The following is a 26,299-nucleotide window of genomic DNA, read 5'->3' on the forward strand; positions in this document are numbered from 1 at the left end:
TTGTATCAATTTGCATTTTAGGTAAACCAAATACATGTTTCTTTAGAAATTCTGACCATTATTTTTTGGTATTTGCAAACTATTCCTATGTGCCCTTTGCTCATGTAACGTATCTGGCTCCCAGGCCAGAAAGGCAGCTGAGTGTGATGATCCACTTCTTTATCTTGGAGTGAAACTCTGTTACAGTCTTTTATTCCCACTTGGTCAACCATTTAACTTAGCCAGTTTTGTGACCTCCTCCTTTCCCAGGGGTTAACCTAAATCTGGGAGGCATAATGGTGCTCACAAAGCTGGGAAGGAGGCTGTCCTGGCCATCTGATCTGAGCTGACACCACCTTAAAGCCTGATGGTTCTGCAGTGGGACTAGGGATGGGCTTCAGGGAAGCTTTGCTCAGGATGACAGTTCTGGCTCTAGAGTCCAGCCTTGTCCTGGGCATACCACGGAACCATTCCTCCCTTGTGAGGTCTCTTCACCTATTCTGGATGTTGTCCTTGAAGAGTGTGAAGCACTCATTTTGACCTCTAGCTGCCCTTGGTGTCACTTGATACAATTTTTCAATGAGCTTCGGTCCTATGACACTGTAAGTATCTTTCAGCCAGCCTCTGCTTTAGGACGTTTAGGAAAAGAGGGCACAGAAGACCAGATATTTATAGAAAGTGGGACTTGGATGACAATTCAGGGAGGACAAACATTAATATCAGTTAACTGTTCAGCCAGATCATTTCTGTATCAGGTAGCTTTATTCTGTAATTTCTATTTATGATGTTGTAATGTTCTATAGCAGAATATGGTGACTGTACTTAACACCAATGTATTGTATAGTTCAGAAGAGCTAGAAGAGAGGATTTGAAATGTTTTCAGCATGTAGAAATGATGAATATTAATACTCAAGGTGATGGACACCCCACCTCAACACACTCTGACTTGGTCATTATATGGAATATCACATGTAACAGAATGTCACATGTAACACATAAATATGTACAAATATTTGTATCAATAAAATTTTTTTTAAAAAATTTAAAACTATCAAATAATGTTCCTTTTATTTGTAAATGATGGTCATCACAAATTACTTTTTACACTCATTTAACTATAATGCATGGTGAAACAACATATTTTTCAAACTACACATAAGCTTTCGGACCTGTTTTATCAGCTGCTTCCCTTTCATATTTGTTATTGGTATAACGATAACATTTGAATGTGAAATGAAAATGTGATTTGCATTGGTTGTGAAAAATAACAGACAGTCATAATTGTAAGAAATTCCCAAAGAGTAAACACCAGACATATGGAAGTGGCTGCTGGAACACACTACTTAAGAGACTGCTCCTTCCCCAGACTTGAAGCAGCCTCTAAATAAAGAGTAGGGCCACTGAAATGAAGTTCTCTGGTTTGTTCTTGATTTTGTTCTAGTTGATATTCCTACTGATGCTGAAGGTATAGGTAATCACCAGTTAAGATATAAATATTTGTTTGAGAACGTGAGCTAGTTCAGAAGAACTATTTTTATCATTTTAGAAACCTTAGCTGGTATGACATTTTCCAGATATGAAATGGAGAAGTTACTACTTTGTTCACCGCTCTGTAATCTACTAATAACATATAAATAAGTAACTAAGTAGTAACTATAAGCTATTAAGTTATATAAAGAAAATAGGGCCATGCATGGTGGCTCACACCTGTAATAGGCCACGGCAGCTGGATCACTTGAGGCCAGGAGTTTGAGACTAGCCTGGCCAACATGATGAAACCCCATGTCTACTAAAAAATACAAAAATTAGCTGGGTGTGGTGGTGCATGCTGTAGTGACAGCTTCTCTGGAGGCTGAGGCATGAGAATGGCTCAAACCCAGGAGACAGAGGTTGCAGTAAGCTGAGATCACACCACTGCACTTCAGCCTCGGTGACAGAGTGAAGCTCTTGGAACTCTGTCTCAAAAAAAAAAAAAAAAAAAAAAGAAGAAAAGAAATCATAGTAGCCTATTTATATGTTGACTAGTTATTGTATTGTATTTATGGAATACTTGGATGGCTATAGAAGAAAAGGTAAAGATTTGTGTTAGTTTATAGAACAAGATTAATGCACTATTTACATTAGGGAAAAAAGTGTATATATACATATATTTACATATAAATGTATTATATATTTATATTTATATATAGTAGAAAAACATTATTTTATCCTATTATACTCTCAACCTAGAACACTTCTGACACAAGTGTCAGTGCGGGAATTCCCCACAAACCAAGCCGTTGTCCAGCAGACACCAACAGGATGCCCTACTATTAAATTCCGACACTAACCAGAGTTAGTGCAGACCTCACAGGTTAAGGACTCAGTCTCACACAACTGCTGCCCCACTTTAGGTGCCAATCCAAGTTGTAGGTTTCCAGGTTACCCACAACTTCTATACAACATGACTACAAATTGGAGGTTCCCATGACCCTCTTCCTGGGTCCAGTTTCCTAGTGTGACTCACAGAACCCAGGAAAACACATGACTTACTATTGCCAAATTATTACAAAGGATATTTTAAAGGATACAATTGAACAGCCAGATAAAGAGATACACATGAGGAGGTTTGGAAACATCCTCAGCATAGGAACTTCTGTCCTGCTGGAATTGAGGTGTGTCACCCTACTGGGGTATAGACATGTTCTTATTCACCAATGCAGAAGCTTTCCAAATCCTGTAATTCAGGGATATTTATGGAGGCTTCTTCATGTAGGCCTAATCAATTATTAACTCAGCCTCCATCCCTTCTCTTCCCGGAGAATAGTGGGAAGGGGTGGAGCTGAAAATTCCAGGTTTCTAATCATGGCTTGATCTTCCTGGTCATGGAAGATCATGGGGGGGATGATAGGCCCCCATCCAGGAGCCTATCAAGATTTGCCCCATAAGAACAAAAGACACTCCCGTTCCCTAGGACATTTCAAAGAATTAGAAGCTATGTATCAGGAAACTAGGGTAAAAGACCAAATATTAGAGCAGAAGATTCTCCTAGCACCCCTATAGTTCAAGAAATTACAAGGATTTTAGAAGTTCCCTACCAGGAACTGGGGATGAAGACCAAAATACACATATTTCTTATTATAAATTGAAATATTAAAATTCACATCTTTAAATATATAAAAATATATATACATATTTACATAAACAATCAAAGTCATAATGCAATGCAACAATGTAAGGGCTTGGTGCCTTCAGGTGTCATTTAGTAAAATATTTCAGAGTTGTGGTTATCAAGACACTACAGAGTTGGGTAGTTGATGTAATAAATAGTTTGTCACTAAAGATAAGGGACAAATATTTGAGTATAGTTTACTTTTTAAAAATAAAACAATTTAAGCTGAAGCCATAATAGTCTAATTATCTCATATTTAATATTCCTGCTTGCTTTAAGGGGAGTTCTAGAAATGATTGAAGGAGTGTGTGTGTGTGTGTGTGTGTGTGAAAATATGTATGTATTTTTATATTTGTGTATTTTGTATGGTTAGATAAACCATTGATCAGTCATTGGGAGAGATGCTGCTTGCCTTGTACATCCACTCAGCCGCGCACCTGAGCTGAACAGTGGTAGTGGCATCCATTTTAGCTAAGAAAACAAAATGAATTAGCTTAATACTGATCCCATGATATAGATTAGGCTAAACAAATTTTACTGAATATTTCTCTTACATTTATATGTTTTATTGATGTCAATCCCAGTGGACCTGACCAGGCACTCTCCTAATTGGGATGGTGGTTTTTTTTTTTTTTCATGAGTTTAATAAATATTGGTTGTTTTTAATACTCAGTACAGTCCGTTTTTCTTCATTTCTGAACCAGTACATGTGTTCAGACGTGTCAACCAGTAAACAAAATGAGGAATAATGCTTGTTTGTGCCGAATGCTGACATAATATAAAAGACACCAGGAAAAATCTGCTGAGAAATGACTTTTTCTTCACTTTAACTGCCAACCATCTATAACAGTAACAGTTGAAATAGTAAATATGATTAAACATCATATTACCTCTTCTTCCTCATGCTTCCCTCCTACAAACCAGCAACCTTTATCCCTGGTTGGCTTATGAATTTGGTTGACTTTTAATTGTATATACAGCAAGTCATCACTTGAAGTAGTTGGTAGATTCTTGGACATTGCAACTTTAATAAAGCAAAAGGGTGTACAGCAGGTCCTTGAAAAAACATTGTTTTGTTTGATGTGTTGTTATAATGCTGATGACGAAAAAAAATGATTTCATCATATGTCATTTCACTTGAAGTTGCTGTTTCCAAGAACCGATTGACCACATTAAATGATGGCTTACTATACTCTCCTGAGAACTGTCTTTTCCTCTTTATCATTTGGCACTTGGCTAAATAAATAGTGGTCAAAGCAGAAAGATGAGTTTTTGTGTGATGGTACAGTGTCTTCCCCTAGAAAGAATATTCTCATCTTCAATGTGTTTATTTTGCATCTAGGAAAGCATGAGACTCATTGCATTTAAAAATTTGGTCCACTGAGCAACAAGGGGGTACTGTCCTTTGAGTTTTGCTACATGTTTATAAAATTTCATAATATTGTTTTGCCAATGGACTATACAGAGAGATTTCACTACCCTGTTTACCGTGCCATTGATAAGAGAGCCAGTTCCTTCTTTTCTGTTCTTAAAACTTAAGTGGAAGCTTCCTTTTTAAATCTTTGCATATGACATTTGTATAGACAGTACTTTACTGATGATAGCTTTCATTTTACATCTTTTTTCTTAAAGTATCATTTTTTTTACAACTTTTTTATTTTATTTTATTTATTATTATTATTATTATTATTATTATACTTTAGGGTCTATGGTACATGTGCGCAACGTGCAGGTAAGTTACATATGTATACATGTGCCATGCTGGTGCACTGCACCCACCAACTCGTCATCTAGCATTAGGTATATCTCCCAATGCTATCCCTCCCCCCTCCCCCCACCCCACAACAGTCCCCGAAGTGTGATGTTCCCCTTCCTGTGTCCATGTGTTCTCATTGTTCAGTTCCCACCTATGAGTGAGAATATGGGGTGTTTGGTTTTTTGTTCTTGCGATAGTTTACTGAGAATGATGATTTCCAATTTCATCCATGTCCCTACAAAGGACGTGAACTCATCATTTTTTATGGCTGCATAGTATTCCATGGTGTATATGTGCCACATTTTCTTAATCCAGTCTATCGTTGTTGGACATTTGGGTTGGTTCCAAGTGTTTGCTATTGTGAATAATGCCGCAATAAACATACGTGTGCATGTGTCTTTATAGCAGCATGATTTATAGTCCTTAGGGTATATACCCAGTAATGGGATGGCTGGGTCAAATGGAATTTCTAGTTCTAGATCCCTGAGGAATCGCCACACTGACTTCCACAAGGGTTGAACTAGTTTACAGTCCCACCAACAGTGTAAAAGTGTTCCTATTTCTCCACATCGTCTCCAGCACCTGTTGTTTCCTGACTTTTTAATGATTGCCATTGTAACTGGTGTGAGATGGTATCTCATTGTGGTTTTGATTTGCATTTCTCTGATGGCCAGTGATGGTGAGCATTTTTTCATGTGTTTTTTGGCTGCATAAATGTCTTCTTTTGAGAAGTGTCTGTTCATGTCCTTCGCCCACTTTTTGATGGGGTTGTTTGTTTTTTTCTTGTAAATTTGTTTGAGTTCATTGTAGATTCTGGATATTAGCCCTTTGTCAGATGAGTAGGTTGCGAAAATTTTCTCCCATTTTGTAGGTTGCCTGTTCACTCTGATGGTAGTTTCCTTTGCTGTGCAGAAGCTCTTGAGTTTAATTAGATCCCATTTGTCAATTTTGGCTTTTGTTGCCATTGCTTTTGGTGTTTTAGACATGAAGTCCTTGCCCATGCCTATGTCCTGAATGGTATTGCCTAGGTTTTCTTCTAGGGTTTTTATGGTTTTAGGTCTAACATTTAAGTCTTTAATCCATCTTGAACTGATTTTTGTATAAGGTGTAAGGAAGGGATCCAGTTTCAGCTTTCTCCATATGGCTAGCCAGTTTTCCCAGCACCATTTATTAAATAGGGAATCCTTTCCCCATTTCTTGTTTTTGTCAGGTTTGTCAAAGATCAGATAGTTGTAGATATGTGGCATTATTTCTGACGGCTCTGTTCTGTTCCATTGATCTATGTCTCTGTTTTGGTACCAGTACCATGCTGTTTTGGTTACTATAGCCTTGTAGTATAGTTTGAAGTCAGGTAGCGTGATGCCTCCAGCTTTGTTCTTTTGGCTTAGGATTGACTTGGTGATGCGGGCTCTTTTTTGGTTCCATATGAACTTTAAAGTAGTTTTTTCCAATTCTGTGAAGAAAGTCATTGGTAATTTGATGGGGATGGCATTGAATCTGTAAATTACCTTGGGAAGGATGGCCATTTTCATGATATTGATTCTTCCTACCCATGAGCATGGAATGTTCTTCCATTTGTTTGTATCCTCTTTTATTTCTTTGAGCAGTGGTTTGTATTTCTCCTTGAAGAGGTCCTTCACATCCCTTGTAACTTGGATTCCTAGGTATTTTATTCTCTTTGAAGCAATTGTGAATGGGAGTTCACTCATGATTTGGCTCTCTGTTTGTCTGTTATTGATGTATAAGAATGCTTGTGATTTTTGTACATTGATTTTGTATCCTGAGACTTTGCTGAAGTTGCTTATCAGCTTAAGGAGATTTTGGGCTGAGACAATGGGGTTTTCTAGATATACTATCATGTCATCTGCAAACAGGGACAATTTGACTTCCTCTTTTCCTAATTGAATACCCTTGATTTCCTTCTCTTGCCTAATTGCCCTGGCCAGAACTTCCAACACTATGTTGAATAGAAGTGGTGAGAGAGGGCATCCCTGTCTTGTGCCAGTTTTCAAAGGGAATGCTTCCAGTTTTTGCCCATTCAGTATGATATTGGCTGTGGGTTTGTCATAAATAGCTCTTATTATTTTGAGATACGACCCATCAATACCTAATTTATTGAGAGTTTTTAGCATGAAGGGTTGTTGAATTTTGTCAAAGGCCTTTTCTGCATCTATTGAGATAATCATGTGGTTTTTGTCTTTGGTTCTGTTTATATGCTGGGTTACATTTATTGATTTGCGTATATTGAACCAGCCTTGCATCCCAGGGATGAAGCCCACTTGATCATGGTGGATAAGCTTTTTGATGTGCTGCTGGATTCTGTTTGCCAGTATTTTATTGAGGATTTTTGCATCAATGTTCATCAAGGATATTGGTCTAAAATTCTCTTTTTTGGTTGTGTCTCTGCCAGGCTTTGGTATCAGGATGATGCTGGCCTCATAAAATGAGTTAGGGAGGATTCCCTCTTTTTCTATTGATTGGAATAGCTTCAGAAGGAATGGTACCAGCTCCTCCTTGTACCTCTGGTAGAATTCGGCTGTGAACCCATCTGGTCCTAGACTTTTTTTGGTTGGTAAGCTATTGATTATTGCCACAATTTCAGCTCCTGCTATTGGTCTATTCAGAGATTCAACTTCTTCCTGGTTTAATCTTGGGAGGGTGTATGTGTTGAGGAATTTATCCATTTCTTCTAGATTTTCTAGTTTATTTGTGTAGAGGTGTTTGTAATATTCTCTGATGGTAGTTTGTATTTCTGTGGGATCGGTGGTGATATCCCCTTTATCATTTTTTATTGCATCTATTTGATTCTTCTCTCTTTTTTTCTTTATTAATCTTGCTAGCAGTCTATCAATTTTGTTGATCCTTTCAAAAAACCAGCTCCTGGATTCATTGATTTTTTGAAGGGTTTTTTGTGTCTCTATTTCCTTCAGTTCTGCTCTGATTTTAGTTATTTCTTGCCTTCTGCTAGCTTTTGAATGTGTTTGCTCTTGCTTTTCTAGTTCTTTTAATTGTGATGTTAGGGTGTCAATTTTGGATCTTTCCTGCTTTCTCTTGTGGGCATTTAGTGCTATAAATTTCCCTCTACACACTGCTTTGAATGCATCCCAGAGATTCTGGTATGTTGTGTCTTGGTTCTCGTTGGTTTCAAAGAACATCTTTATTTCTGCCTTCATTTCGTTATGTACCCAGTAGTCATTCAGGAGCAGGTTGTTCAGTTTCCACGTAGTTGAGCAGTTTTGAGTGAGATTCTTAATCCTGAGTTCTAGCTTGATTGCACTGTGATCTGAGAGATAGTTTGTTATAATTTCTGTTCTTTTACATTTATTGAGGAGAGCTTTTCTTCCAAGTATATGGTCAATTTTGGAATAGGTGTGGTGTGGTGCTGAAAAAAATGTATATTCTGTTGATTTGGGGTGGAGAGTTCTGTAGATGTCTATTAGGTCTGCTTGGTACAGAGCTGAGTTCAATTCCTGGGTATCCTTGTTGATTTTCTGTTTCGTTGATCTGTCTAATGTTGACAGTGGGGTGTTAAAGTCTCCCATCATTAATGTGTGGGAGTCTAAGTCTCTTTGTAGGTCACTCAGGACTTGCTTTATGAATCTGAGTGCTCCTGTATTGGGTGCATATATATTTAGGATAGTTAGCTCTTCTTGTTGAATTAATCCCTTTACCATTATGTAATGGCCTTCTTTGTCTCTTTTGATCTTTGTTGGTTTAAAGTCTGTTTTATCAGAGACTAGGATTGCAACCCCTGCCTTTTTTTGTTTTCCATTTGCTTGGTAGATCTTCCTCCATCCTTTTATTTTGAGCCTATGTGTGTCTCTGCACGTGAGATGGGTTTCCTGAATACAGCACACTGATGGGTCTTGAGTCTTTATCCAATTTGCCAGTCTGTGTCTTTTAATTGGAGCATTTAGTCCATTTACATTTAAAGTTAATATTGTTATGTGTGAATCTGATCCTGTCATTATGATGTTAGCTGGTTATTTTGCTCATTAGTTGATGCAGTCTCTTCCTAGTCTCGATGGTCTTTACATTTCGGTATGATTTTGCAGCGGCTGGTACCGGTTGTGCCTTTCCATGTTTAGTGCTTCCTTCAGGAGCTCTTTTAGGGCAGGCCTGGTGGTGACAAAATCTCTCAGCATTTGCTTGTCTGTAAAGTATTTTATTTCTCCTTCACTTATGAATCTTAGTTTGGCACGATATGAAATTCTGGGTTGAAAATTCTTTTCTTTAAGAATGTTGAATATTGGCCCCCACTCTCTTCTGGCTTGTAGGGTTTCTGCCGAGAGATTCGCTGTTAGTCTGATGGGCTTCCCTTTGTGGGTAACCCGACCTTTCTCTCTGGCTGCCCTTAACATTTTTTCCTTCATTTCAACTTTGGTGAATCTGACAATTATGTGTCTTGGAGTTGCTCTTCTCGAGGAGTATCTTTGTGGCGTTCTCTGTATTTCCTGAATCTGAATGTTGGCCTGCTTTGCTAGATTGGGGAAGTTCTCCTGGATAATATCCTGCAGAGTGTTTTCCAACTTGTTTCCATTCTCCCCGTCACTTTCAGGTACACCAATCAGACGTAGATTTGGTCTTTTCACATAGTCCCACGTTTCTTGGAGGCTTTGCTCGTTTCTTTTTATTCTTTTTTCTCTAAACTTCCCTTCTCGCTTCATTTCATCTTCCAGGGCTGATACCCTTTCTTCCATTTGATCGCATCGGCTCCTGAGGCTTCTGCATTCTTCACGTAGTTCTCGAGCCTTGGTTTTCAGCTCCATCAGCTCCTTTAAGCACTTCTCTGTATTGGTTATTCTAGTTATACATTCTTCTAAATTTTTTTCAAAGTTTTCAACTTCTTTGCCTTTGGTTTGAATATCCTCCCGTAGCTCAGAGTAATTTGATCGTCTGAAGCCTTCTTCTCTCAGCTCGTCAAAGTCATTCTCCGTCCAGCTTTGTTCCGTTGCTGCTGAGGAACTGCCTTCTTTTGGAGGAGGAGAGGCGCTCTGCTTTTTAGAGTTTCCAGTTTTTCTGCTCTGTTTTTGCCCCATCTTTGTGGTTTTATCTACTTTTGGTCTTTGATGATGGTGATGTACAGATGGGTTTTTGGTGTGGATGTCCTTTCTGTTAGTTTTCCTTCTAACAGACAGGACCCTCAGCTGCAGGTCTGTTGGAGTACCTGGCCGGCCGTGTGAGGTGTCAGTCTGCCCCTGCTGGGGGGTGCCTCCCAGTTAGGCTGCTCGGGGGTCAGGGGTCAGGGACTCACTTGAGGAGGCAGTCAGCCTGTTCTCAGATCTCCAGCTGCATGCTGGGAGAACCACTGCTCTCCTCACAGCTGTCAGACAGGGACATTTAAGTCTGCAGAGGTTACTGCTGTCTTTTTGTTTGTCTGTGCCCTGCCCCCAGAGGTGGAGCCTACAGAGGCAGGCAGGCCTCCTTGAGCTGTGGTGGGCTCCACCCAGTTCAAGCCTCCCGGCTGCTTTGTTTACCTAAGCAAGCCTGGGCAATGGCGGGCGCCCCTCCCCCAGCCTCGCTGCGGACTTGCTGTTTGATCTCAGACTGCTGTGCTAGCAACCAGCGAGACTCCGTGGGCATAGGACCCTCTGAGCCAGGTGCGGGCTATACTCTCCTGGGGCACCGTTTCCTAAGCCCGTCGGAAAAGCACAGTATTCGGGTAGGAGTGGCCCGATTTTCCAGGTGCCCTCTGTCACCCCTTTCCTTGATCAGGAAAGGGAACTCCCTGACCCCTTGCGCTTCCCGGGTGAGGCAATGCCTCGCCCCTGCTTCGGCTGGCGCATGGTGCACTCACCCACTGACCTGCGCCCACTGTCTGGCACTCCCTAGTGAGATGAACACAGTACCCCAGATGGAAATGCAGAAATCACCCGTCTTCTGCGTCGCTCGCGCTGGGAGCTGTAGACCGGAGCTGTTCCTATTCGGCCATCTTGGCTCCTCCCCCCCCAAAATCTTAAAGTATCATTTTTTGCAAATTCTTTGTATATTGCTTTCCCGTGGTGATTTTGTCAGATGACCATGTGTTTTGGGGGCTGTGTATAAAACAAAATACATTATTTGTCATTTATAACTGCATTTTTTGCATACTATCGAATATATATGTGTGTGTGTGTATATGCATATAAAGTCACAGTTAACATTTATTACAAATATATACGTAGGTAGTATAATAGTTAATTTACATGTATCACATCAGATAAATCAGAAATCCTAGAAGATAGGTTTTGTTATTATCCTTTTTAAAAATTAAGACTATTTTAAAGTAGTTTTAGGTTATTAAAAATTGAGCAGAAAGTACAGAGTGTTCCCATAAACCTCCTCACCTTCCCACAACCCCAGATACACAGTTTCCCCTATTATGATCAACTTACTCTGGTGTCATAGATTTGTTACAGTTGATGAGTCTATAGTTTATATTGCAGTTCGCTCTTTGTGTTGTGCGTTCTATGAATTTGGGCAATTGCTTAATGGCACGTATCCACCATTATAGTATCAGATGAAATAGTTGCATTGCCCTAAAAATCACATGCTCTGCCTGTCGTCTTTTTTTTTTTTTTTGTATTAAAGAAATTATAGTTACGAGATGAAATAATTTTCCAAGGGTCACATAGCTAAACAAGTATGGGAGCTATTCTGTTTCCCTAGAATCTGTACTCCTAATTCATACATTAGGCTGCCTGATTTGTTACAGTTACTAAATCATTTAGGGAAACCTAATTGGTAAGATACTTGCTAATTCTTATTTTTAACTTTATCAAAGTGTGTGTATAGGAAACATTCTGTCTGTGCTTTCCTTTGAAGTTAAAATGTGGGAAACATTTCAGGGAATTTAAAATTTTTAATTATTGGTATTTGACAAGACTTGTGATTTAAGGAGGAGTTACTGAATAGAGTAGCATTACTAAATTGATAGAAGAAATGAGGAAGTCAGTTGTCTGATCATTTGCTTATCACTAGCTATAGGTAGTAGAGACATTAGGCTATGTCCTAGCTACAAGAATAATGAGTTAATGGAGGATGTAGCAACAGTGAGTTTTTTGTTTTGTTTTGTTTTTAATGACAGAATGAACAAAAGGAGAGGGAGTATGGAGAAAAGAGTCAAAGCTGCGTACCATGTAGCACAAGTTGTCCAACCCGCAGCCTGCAGACAGCATGCGGCCCAGGACAGCTTTGAATGCAGCCCAACGCAAATTCATAAGCTTTCTTAAAACATTATGACAGTTATGCATGAACCTTTTTTTAAAAAAAACTGATCAGCTATCATTAGTGTTAGTGTATTTTATGTGTGGCCGAAGACAATTCTTCTTCCAGTGTGGCCCAGGGAAGCCAAAAGATTAGACACCCCTAATGTAGCAAATTAGGTTAATTATATACCTCTAACTTTAGAAAATTGGTCTTCATAACAATAGTTTTAAAAATATACTCAAAGTAAGAAAAAAACATTGCCTGAAGTTTATGTGGGTAGAGAGTATATAAATTAGGAGCAGGCAGATAAGGTCATTTGTCTTTACCATGATCTGTGGCTTTGGGCACCACCCAGTGCCTTACTACCCTTCACTGTCGCCATCCATCTTCATCCCAACCATGCCAAATAAGATAGAACTGCTCCAGGCAAGTGCTTCTTAGGGTTGTTCTCCTATCTTGTGCCATCCCTCTGTGTTACAATGGAGGTAACTGTGATTCAGAGGCAATAACTAGGTGAAAAATGTGTACTTTTAGAATCTGGATTGTGGTATTCTTTAATGAAAAATGAATTTGTTGTATGTAAACGTTCACCCGTGTTTTTTACTTATTTTCCTTTTGTGTATGATGGTAATATTTACTTAAAACTACAACAAAGAAGGTGACCTAGCTTTAGATTAAATCCTGGATTAGCAGAGTTTTAGTCCTGAGTGATTGCAGCAAGGATAAATAGTAGCTGCTTGAGATTCACCAAATTGTGTCTTCTTTTTTTCATAAATGACCTGTAATGGCCTGTAAATATTTGGCCTGTAAATGCCAAATATTGAGGCCAAGGATAAGCTGTAAAGGGTGCAAAGGATGGCTGTCTCGTTTCGTTTAGCCTTGGCCTTAATCAGTCTAGAATGAGGTTACATAACAATTCTATCACACTCTTCTTAGTACCCTTGGATTGTTTTAAGTATTTTTGGCATACGTACATTGTAAGAAGTATTTTATTTTCTAAAGGAGGAATGACTGTATAATTCAATATAGTTTTATAAAATATAATGTTAGGTACTTTGAGATGCCCGTCATCTCAAAATTTAAAATGGCCACAGTTCTTTACAAGGAAAAAGAAGGAATGAAGAGGAAACAAATGAAAGGGAGAAAATAAAATAGAAAATGACAATAATGTTTCTTTAAAACTGTCTTGTCTTTCTGGTTTCTGTGAAACCTTTTTTTTTTTTTTCAACCTTGTCTCTTGCTTTCCTGGCCTGATCTTTTTGGTGGGCCCTTCTCATCTTCTGTTACATATTCTTCATGCCTTCCAGGGTTCAGACCTCAGTGTTCTCTCTCAACACTTTTTCCTTGATCATCCTCACATAGATAAAAACAAAATGTTTTTTTTTTTGCCTTTCCTATGATGATTACCAAGTAGACATTTGGCTACTTCAGTTAGGCCTAGGCAGTGAAGAATCCCTCATGATCTGTTGCTGAATCTTCCATTTTCTCTGTTTTTCAAGGGTCGTAAGAGTGAGGCTGAAAAGCTCTTCTTGAAGGCTATTGAGCTGGATCCCACCAAAGGAAACTGTTACATGCATTATGGTGAGTGGTTGTTAGTTTTTTTTCCATGTCCCCCACATTTACTATTAATGTTGATATGAGATCTAGGCTTTGCTGGCAAAGAACATTTTAAGAGGAGATGGACTTTGTTATTGCAGATTTAGCCTCATGCTATATCCCTACCTTCTCATTCAAAACAGTCCTATTAAAGGGGCTGTGCATTATATTTTCCTTTGTAATTTTAATAGGATTTTAACAGGGATGGCATTGTACGTTGTTTTTTTCAAGTTCAGTGTGGAGTTTAAATGAGATCTCATCAGGAAAGCATCTAGCTCCTTGCCTTATGCCTAGTTTATACTAAAACATTTGCTTCTTTTCATTCTAAATGATAATGTATTGCTCATTGAGCATGTCATTTTGAAGTTTTAGAAGTTTACATTTTGGCCTCAAAAATCTTGCTTTCTGGAAGATAAGGATGTACACCAGCCTGTAAATGCCAAATATTGAGGCCAAGGATAAGCTGTAAAGGGTGCAAAGGATGGCTGTCTCATTGTGTTTAGCCTTGGCCTTAATCAGTCTAGAATGAGGTTACATAACAACTCTGTCACACTCTGCTCTGTCATTAGTAGTGAGTCATGTGTTTAGTGAGGCAGAGTATGTAGCTGGTTTGATATTGTGTAAGATGTGCTTATTTCTACCAGATTTGCAGTTGGAATTTCTTTTAGGGAGCCAAAAAGCATTTACTTTGGCTGATCCCTTGGGGGGAAAAAGTGGTTTTTTGATCGCTGTTGGCTTTGATATGTTAATGACTATTAAGTAGTAAACTTAAAAGTGGACAGAAATTAAATATAAGGAAATAAAACTAATGTACTAGTAGAATATTTAATTCCTTCTCCCAGTTTCCAGCTAGTAAAAAATAAATCAGTGACAGGCTGCAAGTGTAGAAGAATGGAAATAATAAAATAATGGAAATACTCAAATAACCACAAATCCATTTTTTAATTTATGTTATTGTGTGTCTTTGTTTACAAACCTAGGGTTGCAGTGCATTATCTTTCCAGCATTAATGCAGGACGGTACAACTCCTGATTTTGTTTCATAATGCAGCTGTAATGCCATGTTAAAATAGTAGTCAACTAATTTAAGTTTGCTGCAGAATTTATTTTTGTTTTTATAGGTTTTCCTATATGAAGTGCTTCAGTATTTTCTCATGCCTAGTATTTTTGGGTACCTCAACTGTCCACGAAAGTCGTTCCATGGTGATTTTCCGAGTGCTAAAGGGCTGCCTGTCATTGCATGTTATAAAATAGAAGTTTTTATCCCCCCATCTGCTGTCTGCATTTCATTTGCCTCATACTAATTCTACTTACTGCATCTTCTAAACTTGTTTCCTATAATATTATGGAGAATATTATATATATATAGGTTTTTCACAATCCATTTCTTTAAATAGTATCATTGCTCCTTTTGAACTGCAGTTTCACTATTTTATTAATTTTAAAAGTTGACCCCCTTATTAATCTGGTTATATCCATCTTCTACTTATAAAAAAAAGTATTGTGAGTTTTACATTACATCATTCTCCTAAAATATTTTTTTCCAGTGGTGATAATAGCGGGTATTTCTCCCATGAGAAATTTTTGGATTTAAACAGAAAGTTCTACAAACATTTTTTTTTTTTTTTAATTTTTTGAGATGGAGTTTCACTCTTGTTGCCCAGGCTGGTGTGCAATGGCGCGATCTTGGCTCACTGCAACCTCCACCTCCTAGGTTCAAGCGATTGTCCTGCCTCAGCCTCCTGAGTAGCTGGGATTACAGGTGCCCACCAACATGCCCAGCTAATTGTTTGTTTTTTTTTTTTGTTTTTTTGTTTTGTATTTTTAGTAGAGATAGGGTTTCACCATGTTGGCCAGGCTGGTCTCAAACTCTTGACCTCAGGTGATCCACCTGCTTTGGCCTCCCCAAGTGCTGGGGTTAGAGGCATGAGCCACCATGCCCAGCCTACAAACTTTTTATTTTATACAGTATTTGGAAAGCAATGATAACAAATGTCTTTAAATGCATGTGTAAAAACTGATTCTTCTTAGAACCCTTGGATTGTTTTAAGTATTTTTTTGGCATACATACATTATAAGGAGTATTTTATTTTCTAAAGGAGGAATGACTGTATAATTAAATATAATTTTATGAAACATAATGTTAGGTATTTTATGAAATTTTATAAGTTTCAATATTTTTTCCTACTTTGGAGTTGGTAATAGAAAGAACTCAAAATGAGGTTCCAAAAAGGAGTAGTAGTTAGGGCAAAATAATCTACAAACAGATGAGAAGGCCATAATTGAGTGCATGAGATTCTTTGCTCACTGTGCTCAGATTATAAAACATGAAAATTTAAGAGAATCTTAATTATTTTCATTTAGAGGGATCTATTTCAAATGATTGAATTTTAGAACTAGAACTGTAAAGTTCTGTTAAAATTATGTAATATAACCTGTCTGTTGAACAAATAAGATTGAAGCCTAGAGAAATGAAGTTGACTTGCTCAAGTTAATTACAGGTAAGTTCTAGATTCCTTGATTACTGTCATGCTTTTTCTTCCATAAAATATATTCTGAGTTCGGGCGTGGTGGCTCACGCCTGCATTCCCAGCACTTTGGGAAGCCGAGGCGGGCAGACCACTAGGTCAGGAGTTTGAGACCAGCCTGACCAACATGGAGAAACCCCGTCTCTACTAAAAATACAAAAATTAGCTAGGCGTGGTGGCACATGCCTGTAATCCCAGCTACTCAGGAGGCTGAGGAAGGAGAATCACTTGAACCCGGGAGGCGGAAGTTGCAGTGAGCTGAGATCACACCACTGCACTCCAGCCTGGGTGAGAGAGCAAGACTCTGTCTCAAAAAAAATAAATAAATAAACAAAAAACACACATATATATATATATATATATATATACACACATGTGTGTGTGTGTGTGTGTGTGCGTGTATCCTGGTTTGGGGTTTTTGTGGTTTTATTTTTGGGGGTTTGCTTTTTTTTTCCCCAAAATATTGGCAAATGGAGACATAGGTAGATATTTTCAATCAGTAGGCCCTGCTGTGCACAGTTTTAGAACTCAAATTCATGTCATGACTTAGCTTAAAGTTCATAGAGAATTTTTTTAGTAATTTTAATATTTATACGGTGTATCTACTAGGTACAACCACACTGTTCTGTGTTCAGAAAGTAATGCTGTATAGGAAATAAACAGGATGATGTCATCTTTAGAAGGTGATGAGGTAGGAAGCTGGATACTCCTTGAAACAAGATAAAGCATCTTTGAGAATATGATATTTGAAATCTCTATGTTAATCCAACTATTAAAGAGCTAGGTTCATACAGAAGAAAGAGAAAGTTCAAAGGTCCAAGACAATATTAAGCTTGTGTTCACAGCAGAGAAAAAAAAACCTAATGTGACTGGATCACATTGAACCAGATAGGAAAATGGGAGGAAGGGAGGCTACAGAGGAAGCAGAGGCAGAGCCCATAGGGACTTGGAGACTGAGCTAAAGAGTTTTGCATTTTATTCTAGGTGTACTGGAAGGGACCATGTGGAGAAGACAGGACTAGAGAAGGGTCAGAATAGAACAAGGAAAACTCTGTAGATAGTTGTTGCAATGTTTTCATCAAGAGATGATGGTGGTTTGGACTTGGAAGTAGTTGTGGGAATGTAAATATTTATACTGAAATTATATGTTTACTTCCTTTAGAAGATTCTAACACAAGAGTAGGGATGGTGTGTTTTCCATTTTTGTATCATCAATATATCTACTATATTGCTGTTTACACAGTAATGTGCGATGTATATTGAGCTCAGTTAGGAATATTGTCCATTCTAGAATTGGATCTGGATTACAAAATTGCCTGAAAGGATGTTCTATTTGAATTTTTATTTCTTGTTTAAGAAAATACGTACTATGATTCTCGTATCAGTTCCTTGCCAACTTGCTGGTTATAGATATTCTTAGATTGTTATGCCAACAGATTGAATGAATAATAACACTTCCTCAGCTTAAAAATAAATGTTTAAATGAAATATATGTGTTTTGAGTCTTTTTAAAATGCTTTTGCAAATGCCAATGAAAGTGCCAGAATGAGTGAGTTTTGTATGGAAAATCCACTCTCTTGTGTGATTTTGTGCTTCTGATTTGCTTGTTAGTGAGCTTCCAAGTGACTTGGAAAATACCATCTAGTTGGGATTAGACAGAAGGAATTATAGGAATTTATATTTGCTGCAATGGTGATTAGAAAGCAATATTTTAAAACGCTATCAGTTACTTGTATTTTTGTATCCACTAGTTTTGTTCGGGGGAAGAGATTGCATTGCAGATTGCCTTTTTTTATTTTTTTCAGATTGGCTTGCAAGAAAGAAAGCAAGCTAGGCAGGTTTATACAGTTAGTTCAATCAGTTGGTTAAAGGTTGTGCTGTGTGGTACCTATAGTCTCTGGGATTCAGATTTCTCATCTGTAAAGTGAAAGATTGACATGGACTCCAAAAATGTTTTCTAGTACTCCGATTTCTTTTTGTTTGTAACATATACCCAATTTCTCGCAGCTCTTTTATCAAAATTTTAAGGAATGCATAGAAAATAGGTTTCGAACTGCGGTATAAGTAATAATACAACATTGTGTATTTGTATGTAGTCAAGTATTCCATGTCCATGTGAAGCAAATAATATAAAAGTCTTTATTGAATTCAGTTTATAAATCCCAAAGGTGAGGATTTGGTGCCTTGGTGTCTCATGTGAGCCTGTAATTCAAGGGATCCTCTGTGAATTCCCCTGTGCCCTCCAAAAGAATGAAGGTCAAGACAAAAGTCTCTCTTTAAAAATTACTAGAAAAATGATTGTTTCAGATAGAATACATTATAAATCTTTTCTGTAGGTGCGTAGTAATAAATTTGGTGTCGACTGAAACAATTTAAATCAGTGAACTTTGTTATGAGGTACCTACTGTATATAAATTTTGGCACATGGGGAATTCAAGAAATATTAAGGATTGGCGTGTGAAAAATTAAAAGGGAGGAGATTGTAATGCTACTGAAAAAAAGTACTCTTACGTACAACTCGGACAGTTTCTTCTTTTCCTGTCTTCCTATTAACAGTGAGTTTCTAAAAAGCTATGGCCCCATTATATTTGTTATTGATAATGGTGATGTAATTCATTTCCAAGGGTTCAGCTGTGTAGTGATCAGTCCTAAGCCTCTTACTTTTAGCCTCCTGCTCAGTATTTATCCAGCACTATACTAGATATAGGGACACAGTAGAAAATAAGACCGGCTCTAGCAAATCTTACAAACTGGGAAGGAGGCACAAATTATAAAAATAATAGTTTAATTAGTTTAAAAAATCCATCATTCTTGCTTATGAGCTCATAGAAAAGTATAGATTTTTTAAAATTATAATTATCTGTATTATTGTTATTTGGCTCTATTGTCAGTTTTAGAATGCTACTATTATAAATTTATTAAGCACTTTGCCATCTATCTTATGTTTTCTTGTCCCTGAGTCTTTTTTTCTTGCTTCATCATCCAACCCCTGTGAGGTAGGAATGGATACTAATTACATTTGACTGAGAAAATGGAAGTTCAGAATGTTTAAGTGACTTCCTATTTCAGAAATGTTCAATGTGTTTAGTAGAGGAAGAACTTGAAAAGCCCAGCCCGTTCAACTTTTAAATCCAGAACTTTCTACTGTTATTATTATACTCTGTTTTTCTCTAGGATGGTGTCCTAGTCCATTTTGTGTTGCTATAACAGAATACCTGAGATTGGGTAATTTATAAAGAAAAGAGGTTTATTTATGTCTGCAGGCTGGAAAATTCAAGGGCATTGCCTTTGCTTCTGGTGAGGGCTTTTTGGTACCTCATAACTTGGTGGAAGAAGGTCAGAGGGGAACAAGAGACATAAGAAGAGAGAGAACCCAAGGGGCATCCAGGCTTTATAAGAACTCGCTCTCATGGGAACTAATCCACAGTCATAAGAACTAATCCAGTCTCACCAGAGAACTCACTACCACTATAAGGGCACCAAGCCATTCAGGAGGGGTCCACCCTCATGACCCAGACACCTTCCTGTATGCCCCACCTACCATCATCACCATATTGAGGATCAAATTTCAACATGAGCTTTGGTAGGAACAGGCAAACCATACCCAAACCGTAGCAGATAGTTCATATATTATCTGTTTCACTTTTAAAAGTAGGCTCTGGAGGACAGTGTTAAAATAATAGGTTTGGTCTTTCAACACTGAGCACTGAAACTAGAGGCTTGAAATATGTAATGAGTTGAATTGGTGAGTGGCCTGTATTATTTTGTATTGTTCATAACTAAAGCTACTAGAAGATGGTAATGGCTGAGGCTATGTTTTATCCTTTCATTTTTAGTCACTTTAAAAACAGCAAGAGGAATTTTTTAATTAAATAATGAACCAAATAACAATATTGCCTTAATTAAAAATGAAAATAGATATTGAGTCTTTGCAAAATTACATTGAGATTACAATTACGTTTAATACTTAAGACCAAACCATCTTTTTTTAAAAAAATCAATGTTTAGTGTCCCTTTAATGCTCTAAGAAGAGCATCAGCAATACACAGGTATGTAATTAGATTAAGGTTTTCCTAAAGGTTGTTCCAAACTATTTCATTTCTCACTTGTGATTTTTTATTTCTAAATCCCGTTATTAAAATGTATCTAATAAATTAATACAATTTAATCTTCATACCTTCATGTGTTTTACATAAGATACTTTCCAAAGCCTTTTATAATTAAAACTTTCCCATAACTAAAATGGGAACAGGAAATGGGTTTAGCTTAAAAGCAAAGAATTAAGGAAAAATTAAAGCACTAATGTGTTTCTGAAAAGTAATACGATAAAAAGACAAACAATAAACCTTTAAAGAATAATTTCTGTAAAGGCAAAAAATAAAAGATCAATCTACTTGAGAGATGAGAAACTATACAACTACAAGGAAAATAGAATATAAAGAACAAGGGATAGGAACAAATGATACAACCGGTTTTAAAAGTTAGGTGACCATCATTCTCAGCAAACTATCGCAAGGACAAAAAATCAAACACCACATGTTCTCACTCATAGGTGGGAATTGAACAATGACAACACATGGACACAGGAAGGGGAACATCACACACCGGGACCTGCTGTGGGGTGGGGGGAGGGGGGAGGGATAGCTTTAGGAGATATACCTAATGTTAAATGACAAGTTAATGGGTGCAGCACACCAACATGGCACATGTATACATATGTAACAAACCTGCACGTTGTGCACATGTACCCTAAAACTTAAAGTATAATAATAAAAAATATATATATATATATATACTCAAAAAAAAAGTTAGGTAAACATACAATCTCATTGGAAATCAAAGGAATTAAAATATAAATTATAACGAATTCCCTCAACCTGCTCTAACACATATTCTCAATAATTCTCTCTTGATAATATATCTTAAGGAAATAAAGGTTTTTAATGTTTAAGATTATCAGCAAAGATAGTAATTGAGCCTTGACTTTGCTATTTGTTTCAGGTAAAATGGGAAGGCATATATCTGAAATATCTGATCTAAATATCTGAAAAAGGGAGATAGCTCAATCAAGTGGGATTATTTCCATTTAATGAAATCTTATAAATCCTAAATTAAAGTTATGAAAGATACATAATAATGAGACAACTGCCTATGTTATTATGTTAGGTGAAAAAAGAATAAAAATTATACATGGAGTATGAATAAATTCTACAAAATAACTATGTCATTAGAAAGCAAAACAAACTTTTTAAAACATCAGAATGTTTAGAATGGATGTATTAGCTTTTTAGACATGCACCCTTTTGTTTTCCTTTGTTCGGAAGGCTTAATGTTTTCTATTTTAAATTTTCTATAATGAGCACGTTACTTTTATGAAGGACAAATACTTTAATAAAGTATGAAAGAACAAGCACCTTGTTTTTTTTTTTTTGAGATGGAGTCTCACTCTTGTCGCATAGGCTGGAGTGCAGTGGCGCAATCTCAGCTCTCTGCATCTTCTGCCCCCCGGGTTCAAGTGATTCTCCTGCCTCAGCTTCCTGAATAGCCGGTATTATAGGCACCCGCCACCTTGCCCAGCTAATTTTTGTATTTTTAGTAGAGACAAGGTTTTGCCATGTTTGACCAGGCTAGTCTCGAACTCCTGACCTCAGGTGATCCACCTGCCTTGGCCTCCCAAAGCGCTAGGATTACAGGCATAAGCCACCACGCCTGGCCAAGAACAAGCATCTTAATCTATTGTTCAAGTAGATAGCAGGATAATTATGGTAACCAACCAATTATCCAAAATTATTGAATAGAACTCAACATGTAAACTTTTAATACATAAAACTTAAGCAAGAAAGGAATAAAAAGTAGAGAAAGACCACTTGCATGGAGTCTATTAAATATAATATTTCCATTATGAAATCTTCAAATATTATATTTGATGAATATATTATATATTTGACAAATATATATAATATATTTGATGAATTCATAATATAATAGTACATTTACTAAGTACTTTTGTGGCCTGAGAAATTCACATATAGCATCTCATTTAATTCCCACAGCGAGATGGGGAGGGTACATGACTATGTTTATTTTACAGATGAGAGTGACGTCATCAAGCAGTGACTTTGGAGTATATTACCCAAGGTTTCAATGCCAGTTAATAGTAGATGAATTCTTTACAGGGCCATTTGTGCTATACTGCAATGTTATCATCTCTTACGTCAACGTATAGAATTATAAGACCATGCTAAGATGGTATGATGACATTCTATGGTGATATCATTTCTCACCCATAAAGTTTTATTATAGCTCTTCCAAAAAAACGAGAAAGAAATGAAACTGTGTTGTAAAGTATACTATAGTATTGCAAAATGCTTCACAATATTAGGATGATTAAATCAATTCAAGTAGTATGGTGTGTCCTTACTCCAGAGTTATGAAAATTTGCAGAAAATAAAGAGCTTGGCATCATGCTGGGCACATATGTGCTCATTAATGCTAGTGCTGTTATTACTGAAGCTCAGTGTTTAACAATTACATTCCTGACCAAGCACTGGGCACTTTTCTGCCTATTTTTGTCAGTTCCTGAGTCCTGTGCAGAAATAACATTACCCCTATTTTACAGATATAAGATTTAAGGTTCCAATAGTTTAAGTGGCACATTGAAGTCCCCATGACTAGTAAGTTGGCAGAGCAAGAATTTGAGCCTCTTCTGACACCCCAGCTCACAATATGTTCATGGTTTTCCTTGTTCTTTCAAAGATATGCTCTTACTAAATGTGAGCCTTGTGGGTCCCCAGTGGTGACACAGACCCAGAGCCAGATTGCTGATATTATGGAGGACTGCTGGTGAAGAAATCCAGGGAGCTCCGATCATTGTGTTCTTGAAGGCCTCAGGGAGGAAGGGCAGCTTGAGAACCAGAAAGGAGCTCATGGAGAAGTTAGTAAAAAGAAAAGGGGGAGGCAAGGCACCAGACCTCACCCTACATGGTGTTATTTACACTATCTCACTTGTTCCTTCTAATAACTCAGTGAGATTATACCGATGTGAAAAGTGAAGAAACTGCAACTCAAAACCAAAGAATCAAGACAATAACCAGAGTGGCCTTGCTGCAGGTGTTCCAGCCCTGACCACAGTGCTTCACCTAGGAAGGCTGGTCAATCAACTTTTTTTCTTTCCTTTTCTTTTTTTTTTTTTCTTTTGAGACGGAGTCTCGTTCGGTCGCCCAGGCTGGAGTGCAGTGGCACTATCTCTGCTCACTGCAAGCTCTGCCTCCTGGGTTCATGCCATTCTCCTACCTCAGTCTCCTGAGTAGCTGGGACTACAGATGCCCGCCACCATGCCCGGCTAATTTTTTTGTAATTTAGTAGAGACAGGTGTTCACCGTGTTAGCCAGGATGGTCTCGATCTCTTGACCTCGGGATCCACCTGCCTCAGCCTCCCAAAGTGCTGGGATTACAGGCATGAGCCATCGCACCCGGTCAATCAACTTTTTTTCAATACAAAAATTAATAAAGAAGGGTAGACTGGCCTTTGGTTAGTTTTCAACTTCCCTTTTCTCATCTGTGCCCCCTTTTTTTGTGTATGGAAATAGAATCCACTTTAAAAAAAAGTATTTATAACTAGGTCATGCTTTGCTAAGGCGACGTACAGTTATGTAAAATTAGCATACAACATTCTTTTGAGTCTGTCTTTGTATAGGGCTCTAGAAGCCACGAAAGCAAGATGATAAGAACTGAATTAAGACGTAGATGTAGGGAGTAGACAGTGCAATAGATTTTAAACAGTGACATGGACTTGGAACAAGGCACACCCAGCCCTACTGCAGATTATCTACTTGAGCATGAGTTGACTTGTGCTGCACTCTCTGCTCCTCAGTGTCATAATCTAGAGAGGATTACTATGGCCTAAAGTTGTAAGGATTTATTTACAATTTTATAAAGTAACTAGCACATAGTAAATGCTCAGTGAATTGTGACAATGGGCATTTATTATTTTAAAATTATAATAAAAACAATATCCTGGAGAATGATTAAAAATATGAAAAAAAATTTTGAATAAGGTGTATAAATGAAGGGACAAATTAAGGGAAGAAGAGACACAGTAAAAACCTAGGATTAAGAAAAAGAGGACTGTAAACCTCTTCACATGTAAACAAAAAGAGAAAGGGGATAATTGCAGGAGGATGGAAGATTATAAGTAACCTTACAAATAAGAGAGTAGACATTGTGCTCAACAGTCTAAACAGTTCTTTAAGGGAAAAATAATGGATTGTTTCCATTATTCCATTATTTCCATAAGTACATGCTCACTTAACTGGGTAAATCATAGGGGCTTTTCTCTGTAGCTACAAATCTCAAGATGGCTCATCTTGGAGAACTCTGTAGTGTCTATGAAGTTTGTGTTGTGTGAAGATAAATTAAATACACACACACAAACACATTGGTGGGGCAGGGAGAGAAACAGTTTTTCCAGTCTTACCTATTTTGACTCGGCAAGCAAATCCACTTTGAGGTTCTTGTTTGCAATTTATTCTTCTGCCTTAATTAAAACAATTGCTCTCAAAGCTTGTGTGCCCTGCTATTAACTATTCTGTGCTTTGCTTGACACATCTTGAAATGAATATCTCAGAAAAGCCCATTGAGATGGTGTGGGAGCACACTGAGAAGACCTGGAGCTCTCCTAGGAAAAGGATGTTTGGGCTCTTTGAGCTGCCTCTCTCCATTCTCATTACTGCTCTAACTTAGTCTCAGAGGAACGGGCTCCTTTCTTTAGTTACTCAGAAAATGTGTTTGAGTCCTCTTGTCTACCTCATCTCTTTCCTTACAACTCCCTAGTGTAAGAATGCACCCCATCCTATAAATGAGGCTGCTCACCTCTGGGTCTCTGATGAGGTTGTGTTCCTCATCTGGTTGCGTCCTTCTCTTCCTCTTTAAGTGATAAAACCCTGAAGATAGTTTGAAGCCCATCATGAACTTATTTTCTCTTTTGAAGCATTCTTGATCCCTGTTGAATCTGTATGTTACTTAAACCTATGATGAAATTGTGTTACCTTCCATTCCTTGTCCCTCCCCCGATTCCTTCTCTCTCCCTTATGGCTTCTCGCCTCCTCCCCAGTCTCCCCCCTTCTTCTTAGCCTGCAGAAATTCCCACACCCTGTCAGACAGTCATCATAAGTCCCTCAATGTTTTTCTGGCATTTCATAACCCTTTTGCAAAGAGTCAGGGGAGAAATAAATTCAGTAAAGTACTTCTAACCTTCCTGACCTCCTTTCCAGTTGAGCACAGGGCCCTGGCCTTCTGTTTCTCTAATCTTCTCCGCACTAGACACCTTCCTTGCCACCTGTCCAAATCGGGACAAATTCTTGGTCTCGTGTTCACTTAGGAACAAATCCAGGGCCTCCCAGTCTCACAATAAGCAGTCCAGATTGATCTCTTGGGTATCTTTTCCTTGTTCATCAGGCCACCTGTTTTCTTGGCCAGTAACTGTGGCACATTTATCACATTAGGCCTGTCTCACGAAAACCAGCATTTACTAACTTAGGCTGCCAAGGACATAAAAACACAAAGCAACAAAACGAATAAAGGGAAGGCTAGAGAGATTAGTCTGAAAGAGCGAAAGCATATTTGAAATGCCATGGTGACTCAGAAAAAGACACTCAGCAAGGCTCCTTTCAGAGAGGCAAAAAGAGAACAGCCCCCTCTGTATTTTTAATTATCTCAGAGAATTAGCGTTAACAAGCTACCACTCTTTAGTAGTATCCCCTACCTACAGCTAGTCTAAAGCCTGACTGCTGTGTTATCATCAACCCTGTCTTACTAGGAGTGTGTTACTGCCCTCTTCTAGTAGAAACACCCCATGAATGACTTGCTTCAATTCCCTTTTATGCACTCATCTTGTTACCACTAGATGTGACTAAAACCAGTTAGCCCAATTACTTCCATCTTGGCTTTTCCCCATTTCTAATCATCAGAATCTTTGAAAAAGTCCCTAGGTACAGATAGTTGCTTCCGGGATGCTGGCAATGTTCTGTTTCATGATCCAGCTGCTGGTGGAACAAAACCAAACCAAAATTACCTCCATTCAGAAATAGAAGTGATGCATTCA

At 37.9% G+C, this 26,299-nt stretch overlaps 1 protein-coding gene across 4 annotated transcripts in view; it reads left to right on the plus strand.

The window, feature by feature from the left end:
* Nucleotides 1–26,299, plus strand: part of TMTC2 (transmembrane O-mannosyltransferase targeting cadherins 2) — a 458,517-nt gene that overhangs the window by 338,723 nt on the left and 93,495 nt on the right. For all 4 annotated transcript variants that reach the window (XM_054443193.2, XM_063646526.1, XM_063646525.1 and 1 more), the window contains one exon: nucleotides 13,574–13,655. In XM_054443193.2, the coding sequence (XP_054299168.1) occupies nucleotides 13,574–13,655 (82 nt within the window). The remainder of the gene's footprint in view (nucleotides 1–13,573; nucleotides 13,656–26,299) is intronic.

This window comes from Pongo pygmaeus, chromosome 10 (genome assembly GCF_028885625.2).
Source record: "Pongo pygmaeus isolate AG05252 chromosome 10, NHGRI_mPonPyg2-v2.0_pri, whole genome shotgun sequence".
NCBI lineage: Eukaryota > Metazoa > Chordata > Mammalia > Primates > Hominidae > Pongo > Pongo pygmaeus.